The sequence below is a fragment of the Phalaenopsis equestris genome, unplaced genomic scaffold, assembly GCF_001263595.1.
Source record: "Phalaenopsis equestris unplaced genomic scaffold, ASM126359v1 Scaffold000090, whole genome shotgun sequence".
Classification (NCBI taxonomy): Eukaryota; Viridiplantae; Streptophyta; class Magnoliopsida; order Asparagales; family Orchidaceae; genus Phalaenopsis; species Phalaenopsis equestris.
Window position 1 is genome coordinate 675,651 of NW_018164532.1, and position 9,017 is coordinate 684,667.

Here is a 9,017-nt window from a genome sequence, read left to right on the forward strand (position 1 = left end):
AGGTTGCTAATACAATCCTTATTACATGTTGCACATGAGTAAGTCGGCAAGCATATGCATTTCAAAACTGGATGTATAGAAGTTGAAGCCTGAAGGTTGGACATATGGAATGCTATAATTAGTGGAATTGCTTAAATCATAGATATTTATTCACATCCCAATCATTATGTACCAATATAGATAACTTTTACATATTATATCTAAATATTATTATCTTCTCACATTTACAACACCTAAACATTTGATGTCACGTACAAAACACTGCCGCCTAAATCTTCTAAATCTTTTGGATTTTGGATGCTTTGTATGTAATTGCATGAGAATCTAGAGTTCAAATTAATGTTGCTTTTGAAGGATTTAGATGTAAATGCACTATTTAAGTTTAGAGATTGAATATGTAAATGCATAAGTGTTGTGGGGCTACGTATGTAATCGTCACATTGATTTGGGCCCGTTTCGACCTGTTCGAAACGAGATTTGGAAAGGATACCCTTCTTGGGTCGATCTAATTATAAAAATTGGAGGAAATGATACTACCCTCTTGGGTTGATTCGTGGATCGTTGAGTCGCATTTAGTGAGTCAGTTTGGTGGCTTTCAAGTCACATTTAGCGAGTCATGTTTAGTGAGTCGGTTTTGAGGGATGATCCGCCTCCGCTACGTTGTGTTTTAGGCGGTATCATTTCCTCCTCTCTCTCACCCCATTTTTGTTCTTTTCTTTTCTTGCTTCTTGGTTCGTTCTTTTTGATGTTTATGTTCGATGCATAAGCGTCTACGTATAGCCTTTTGCTATACGTGAAACCATCAAGCAAGGTCGCAAGTAATCGTTTTGGGGCGTACGGTGGTGATGATAAAGGCACACCGAAAATAGAACAGAAAGATGTCCTATCCTATAACATCAAGATCCATGCATTTGATGAAAAAAAGGATAATGGTATGCTTCACCGACATAAGTCTAGCGGGAGTTGGCTCGAACCTCCTCAGGTTGTTGGCAGTCTCATGCCCGACAATGTAATCGACTCGTGGACAACAAAAATTTCTAAAAAAATATAAATTTTGACAAACCATTTTCAAGCAAAAATATATTTTTCTACGAAACAAAAATTGATAACTCTTCTTTGCATGTTTAAAATTTGTATGCATGTTAAAAACATAAAACATATTTTAAAGTTGATTGTCCACGTGACGAATACTTGTTTAGGCTGAGAAATAGTCTCCTAAGTGAGGTTCAAGACACACTTCTAGACGAATGGCGGGTTCTATATATTCGGGTGACCGAGTAGCCTTCGCGGACCCTCGAGCATAAATATATATCTGAGTCTAGCCCCATACGAGTGCTTGCGGTCCCCCTCACTCGAACTCTTTTTGTTTTATCGAAGTTTTGGGACAAAGCACTCGTGTTACTTTTCCTTTCTTTTGGGATTTCTCCAAGATTTTTGTGGATTCTTTTTCTTTTCTTTTACTTGAGTCTTTTCTCGTTGATTTTCTCGAGTTTTCCGTCTTGAGTTGTTGCACTTTTTTTCGGATTTCCTGGACGACGTTTCCATCAGACTCCGCTTTTTGTGATGCATTTAGACTTGCTATACTTAAGGAGCAGCAGATCCCACGGGCGTACAGGTTTGCTTTACATTTTACAGCGCTTCATTTTTCCTGTTTCTACCTGCTACTGTTCTTTCTATACAACATGTTATATTATTCTTGTTTCTATCTGCTACTGTTCTTCCTGTATAGCATGTTATATTATTCCTTTTTTTTTACATGCTACTGTTCTTCTTATACAGCACGATATATTATTCATGTTTCTACCTGCTACTGTTCTTCTTATACAGCATAATATATTATTCCAGTTTTCTACTTGCTACTGTTTTTTATATACAACATGTTATACTATCCTTGTTTTTACCTGCTATTGTTCTACATGCACCCTACTGTTTGTCCAGTACTGCACATTTATATTATATAGCTTTAAGCATGCCTTCTTATATATAGGACATTTAGAGGACTACAATCATAGGGTCGTTTGATTTGACATCGTAACTGGACACCTTAGAAAATTTAAACTCGTCACGGCAAGGAGCTTGGAGCGAATATCGTGGGCAGCACGACGAGGAACAACTTCAAGATGGATCTGCAGCAGCAAAACACATTCACATCACCTATCACCTTCTTTAGTTTAAATAACAACTCATAGGATCACTCTTTAGGCTTTTTTGTACAACTCTGTTGTACAATTATAAGTCCTAACGCTTTAGGATTCCGAGGTTACCGTGCGGTACGGTGTAAATCCTTCTATCTTTTTAGGCTATTTGCACAGTCCTATATTGTGCAAACATAAATCCTAAATAATTTGCAGGATTGAAATATCAAATTATATCACTTCAAAGACATAAAGTCAAACATTATGATAGTTGGGACATCTCCGGGGTTTCTCCTGGATCTGTGATATCCCCTACTTTTCTTCCCTTTGGGTTCCTTAAATAATTGTTCCTATTTTGAGTCATTCCCATTTGATTTTCCTATGTCCAACCATGAAAACCTAAGCTTTGAAATCTTGAAAACAAAACCACCTGATCTTAATTGAGAGTTTTCTTAAATGACTCTCAGTCATTTAAGATATAACTAACTATAGGGGTTTGCCTCTATAGGGAACCAGGAACCCAGATAAAATAAACCTTATCTAATCCTCGTATTAGGTAGGGGAACTTGTCGGCAGATAAGACAATTTCGCAGACCAAACGGATGTCACAAATGATATATTACTTTTCGGGATTGAATCCCTATTACAAGTGATATATTACTTTTCGGGATAAAAGTATTGCTTGTAGTATTGTATTAAATCATCTAAACTATTTAAAATGTGAGACTCGTTTGGTCTCACTTATTTTAAAAATTAAAATGTTACTTTTAAAAATAAAAAAAGGCTATATTTATATTTAAATTATTTTCAAAATCATAAAATCATTCACTTTTTCAAATCACGAAGGGTTAAAAGTTAAAAATAAAAGTTAAAAAACGGCCGATAGCTGACACATGCATATGCCAACCGAGGCTCATTGTACCTATCTCACACATCTTCGCTACCTGAAGGACATAATTCATCTCGGCTTGCAAATCAGTCTTGGAAACCTACAATCGCATACTTATACTGATGCAGATTGGGTTGGAGATCAGACTGATAGGAAATCCACAACAGGAGCGTACTTGTTTCTGGGAGATACTTCTATCTAAGGTTGTAAATGAGCTGAACTTGAGCGTGCTCAAGCTTGACTCGTGCTCGGTTCATCTGAAATTGTTTGTGTTCAAAATAGGCTAGTGTTTGAAATTGGCTCGTTAACAATGTGTTCGTGTTTGACTCGATTTAAATATTTTCATACGTGTTTAGCTCGTGTTCGACTAGAAATTGGCTAGTTAAATTTATTTGAAAAATAGATAAAGAGTGTTGAATTTGAACCTGCACCAACTCTGTGCAAAAAAAGGTGCAGAGCCACATGACCAATGAGTTGTTATGATTTAATCTTAGATATAAATATATATAATATATTATTATATAAATAAAATATATAATCTCTTTATTTCGAGCTAAAATGAGCCGAACACGAGCAAACAAGTGATTGTTCATGTTCGGTTCATTTATAATTCGAGCTTAAAAATTTGTTTGTATTCTGTTCTTATACTTAACGAACGAGTCGAACAATACTTGTTCACAAACAACAAAACCCACACATACCCTACCAGTGGTCCCAACACAAAACCCACACATAGTGTTAGAAACTGTTATGTATAGGTTTATTTCTGTTTCTTATATTTGATGGCCCTCTGTGTAATTTATAGTAAGGAAAATTTTTAACACATTCGTATAGTACGGTTCCTCTCAAGTAAGAGAGGCGAACTATCATCTTCTCTGTTTTCACTATTGTCAAAATTTCTATCCTCATTCCTTTAAAAAAAGGAAAAACTTAAGATTTAGAAAGAGATATCAATCCTAAAAACCTCCATTCATTAGTGTTAAAAGTTAAAATCCAAACCTTAAACCCCAATCAATCTCTCACCATTCACCTATTAACCTTCTCGCCATCATACCAATCAAAAATAATCTTCCCCATTCATTTCTACCCCTATTTGAGCACTACCCAAACCCAAACCACTTGGTCCCAAACATCCTTAATCCACCAGAATTTCCCCACACAGAAGAACTAACCCCACCAAATCCTGCAACTTAACCCCCACCCAATAATTTCATAATACCTCTATCACTTCCAAAAACAGAAAAATAAAACAAAATAAAAAACCATAAAACCCTCATCCAAAATCTGCATCCAAAAAACTTGGCCATGTTCTTCACCGCATCAATCTGAAAAAGTCAATGATTGTATAATTCATAGAATGTACCTTGCATTTCAGATACTACTTATTCATGGAATTTTTATCATATTATGTGATAAAAATTTAATCGTTGTTGAACTTAAAAATTTTTAATTCAAGATAAACTTCTTAAATTCGCATAGAAATCTATCCACAAAAAATATTGAATTGTGAATTACACATTTATGCTAAATACAAGGGCTTTGGAAAGATTTAATAAAGTCATTCAATTAACTTTATCAAAAACTTGCAATTTTATTTAAACAAAAGCTATTCTATATTTTTAATTTCAACAACAATTTGTAAACTATATCAAATGTTCCTATCATCCATGTTGCCTGCTAGATTATTCCCATAATTGGCATAGATTTCTGCATCAAACAGTTCAAGATTATACAGAGGGCCATCAAATATAAGAAACAATTGAAAAAAGTGTTAAATGCTTTAGAACATGAGCAAAATGCATAAGCCAAAACTAGAGGCAACAAAGTAACATGTGTTTATGGAATCAAAAAACTATAAAATTTCATGAGAGGTGGTTGTATATTTGTAACATGTAGTAATGTAAGTATGGTTAAAATTCTCATGACAAAAGAATAATGGAAAATTTACATACACACTGCAAAATTCCAATGTATTTACATACAAACACAGCTTAATATTTATACTTCTAACACTGTAGTGTCATAAACCTATGCATGAAAATGTGCATTTCACTTTTAAAAAATCAGAAATAGGGGTATATTTTATGTATTATTAAAGAATTGAGTGTTATGCACATAAATATGAAAGTTTATGTGCTCAACTTGTAAACACATAAGATTGTATACGTGTATGTACTTGCCCCAAAAGTAACTTAATGAGCATAACAATTTTGAATTATAAATGAAGAAGGAACTTCTTTTAGAGGCCAACCATCTAATACTACTACTAGTCTTCGCATTTCCAAGATAATTTTTACATCAACTAACATTCCCATGTTTACGTCTGCCAATAACCAAGATTAAAATATTATTGGATTTTATTATCACCAAGAATCTCCTCATTTTAAACCTGAAGTGGATAATCTACAAATTCCTAAACAAAGATCGATATGATACAATCATAATGTTTTTCCCAGAGGAAACTTGTTATCCACCGCATAGGCCACCAATAAATTATATTGTAATCATCTACAAATGGCTAATCATCATGTTAACCCTGCAGACTTCATATTTAACTATTATTCATTGAATGATAGGTATGACCCAAATGAATACGCTGACTGGATAGCACAAATAGAAGAATATTTCAAATTAATGAATACACTTGAAGTTTTTTGTTAAAAAGAATAACTTTTCAGTACTAACTAAATTGAATATACCAAATGTTTTAAAAACATTAATAAAGCAGGATTGACTAGTAGATACTAACCATTGAGATTACAAAATCTAAATTATAGTCTAAAATAAAAACAACTTCCTTCATATCAATCAACAATTACTTTGATCCACAATTTATATTAAGGTTATCTTATTGTGGTAGACAATTTAAGAAATTAAAGAACTAAATCCAAAATCAAAGGGTAACTAAAGCTAAATTTATAAATCAATTCAGGTATGAAACTATAATTGAGGTATGAAATCATTAATTAGATATAAACTAAAGGATGTATTTTATGGATTAAAAAAAATTAAAAAAATCAAAAGCTTGAAAAGACAGACAAACATGAAAGCATCTTTTGTAGGATTACATTCTAGATTTGATATTGCATCTGCATAATCTAGGTAACATGAACTACAATCACAACATTTTCCTAACATCGGCGTTATTATCTCGGAGGATACAACACCAGTAAGAAAATTTAATAAACTTGGATACTTTAAATGTAATCAAACAAGACACCTCACAACTTCGTGGTCCTTATCTCTCTTCAGCACTTGAGTGCGCTATGCACAAGGGTGGTATGATGACTAAAATGAGCAATTAGACTGATGAATCAAAGGATCACTCAACTGTTGAAAGATTTTCCACCACTAATAAGTAATTCCAACGTTAATAAAAATTGTTGGAGAACCCATATCCTTCATACTTAAACATCTAATAATAACAACAAAAGTAAATTAGTTACAAATGGTGAAAATACTATAAATTTATTAACTATAGACACCTCAAGTAAATACAATCTAAAAGCCAAGTCACATAAGAATCCTTTTTAAAAATGCAAGGGTTAGCAAGCCATCTACATCTATCACTAAAATATTTATGGAATTGGCTGGCACCAATAAACTAATGCAAACCCAGCCTGGATCTACAAATGAGAAAACGAGTTTGACCAACATTTTTTCTCCAGCCATAGCAAAAAGGGATAAAATGTATGCTTCCAAAATCAACTTCATAAAACTAGTCGTTGACTTGTAGAATAATATCACTATGGTCCATCATAAAGACAAGATTATCATCCAAAGATAATGGCACGGTTATTAAAAGGAACAGGTAAAAAATGTACATTTAGCCATCCTAACAATAAACACACTACGTAATCCAATGACGTGGGGCCTGATGTATATTGGTAGACGTATTTAGACAGTAGAAATAAATCGAACCAGATAGTGAAAAAAAAAGCAATAATATCCATAATAATGCTGCAAACTCTCAGTCCCTACCAAACATATCATGTTGTAGAAAATGAGGGGAAGTTTTTATCAGGATCTAACATGCAAGAAAATAATATATTTTACCTTCTTGATGTCCTCTCAAGTTCAGGTTCGGCACTAGGAGCTTCACCATGGCCAGGCTCATGAATTCTGCTGCCACCAGAGCTCTCAGCATACTGCAATCTGTTTCTAGGAACCTTATCGAGCAGCGCATTTACTATTGCACTTTCCGAATTGGTTAATTTACTCATTTGTCTAGGTGAATTAGGACCATAAACACAATTTGCTTCCAACCCGCCACCATCCATACTCCGGGCAGCATCTTCTGCTTCATTGACTGAAACACTTGATAAGGTGGCGGTGTGTGTGGGTGTGCGAAGACTATCATAACCGTGTGAAATAGTTAGCGAATCACTTGCAGACCTCCGATGGCATCTTCCTTGGGGGCTAGAATCAGAATCAGTTAGGAGGTCATCGAGCCAGGATGTATTCTCTTCCAAGAGGAAATCCATGGACTGATGTCTAAAGAGTTCTGGAGAACACTGATCATCTCCTTGTGCAATTAGGTCTGACGGATCCAATGAACGTGTACGAAGGCACTTGTTCTGTAACGGGCAACGAGGTGGTAGATTTGAATGTCGCGACATCATAATTTAGTTCAGATCACTGTAGCGATTCAAATTTAGTTTACCCGTGTTAAAAATCCTTTGTTATTCTGAAATAGAAAGCAAAACCTATAAATTATTAGCTGTTCTCCAAGGAAAACTAAAAAAATTCTGCCAGCATTAAATCAAACCAAAATTGATGCAAAAATCAGTCCGAGATGAACAACTTGAAAACAGACTAAAAAACAAAGGCTCTAAAATGCAGCAGTATTGTTAAAACCTAATACAAGAAACTTCCTTAAACTTGTGTCCGGTGCATCGAGATACATCGATCGAAACGGTTTGCATATTTCCTCCGCCCCACAGAGATACCTATTTTATAACAAACTGAGAAAAAGCGTCATGCATTGCGCAAAAACGCAGCCATTATCCCACCAAAAATTTCCCAAATGTCCCAAAACATCAATGGAAACTCAATCCGGCTTCCAGAGCTAAAACCCTACAACCAAACTCTCGCGTTAAAACACCAACAACCCAAATCAATGCAACAGTGAATACAAGCATTCTCCATGCCCATAATCAAATCAGCCGCAGCAAATTCAATAACAAGACATTTCTCACAAATTCTAGTGCCGATCGAACCCACCAACTTTGGAACCATGGAACAAAAACGAAACAAACGAACGCATCGAAAACGACCAAATCATCGGTGAACACACATGTAACATCACTGAAAGAGAAGGAGAAAACAAAGGAAAATAATGGATTTAAACGAAACAAAAATCCATTCTCGTCTTTTTCATTTCCTCCCTTTTAGCTGTTTTTGGAGTTCTCTTTACCTGCTCCTTCTAATTCGGGAGAAAGAAGAAGACACAGAGTGGAGAGGTGAGAGAGGCCTCGGATAAAGAAAAAGTGGCGGGGTACCATGAGAATCCAGCTGGCTTCAACATGCCTTGTGCAGGAGTGGTTGATTGCTTTCAATAACAACTTAATAGCAACCATTCGATTTACATTGATAGTCGTGCATGCGATTCCTTCCGATATAATGGCAGATCTGATCGTTGGAAATTATTAAATTAACTTTTTCTTCACTTCTACGGAGTAACGGAGCACGACCGGTTTGGCAGATTTTTCTAATAAAATTATCCACTTAATGATTTTTTTTAATATATATTTCCTTTCATTAAGTCGTATTCCTCTTAAAAATTGCAAAAATAGCTTCTTGTTGGAAAAAATTTTTAAATGATTCCTTGTTATTTTGAGTTTGTAATTTTTAAAAAGCGCGAGCGAATGCATAGGGCTGTAAACAAGTCGAGCTTGAGCGAGCTCAGGCTTGGCTCGTGTTCGGCTCGTTCAAAATATCTCGTGTTCGAAATCGACTCGTGTTCGAAATCGGCTCGTGAACAGTGTGTTCGT

The 9,017-nt window shown here is 34.9% G+C and overlaps 1 protein-coding gene across 4 annotated transcripts in view; it reads right to left on the reverse strand.

Annotated features, from left to right (window-relative positions):
• Nucleotides 1-8,537, reverse strand: part of LOC110020092 (basic leucine zipper 61) — a 19,889-nt gene extending 11,352 nt beyond the window's left edge. Inside the window, exons 1-2 of one of the 4 annotated variants that reach the window (XM_020718066.1) lie at nucleotides 8,441-8,537; nucleotides 7,081-7,711 (exon numbers count right to left, since the gene is read on the reverse strand). In XM_020718066.1, the coding sequence (XP_020573725.1) occupies nucleotides 7,081-7,646 (566 nt within the window). In that variant the 5' untranslated portion in view covers nucleotides 7,647-7,711; nucleotides 8,441-8,537. The other 3 variants (XM_020718069.1, XM_020718068.1, XM_020718067.1) reach the window with 3 other exon arrangements.
• Between the last annotated feature and the right edge of the window lie 480 nt (nucleotides 8,538-9,017).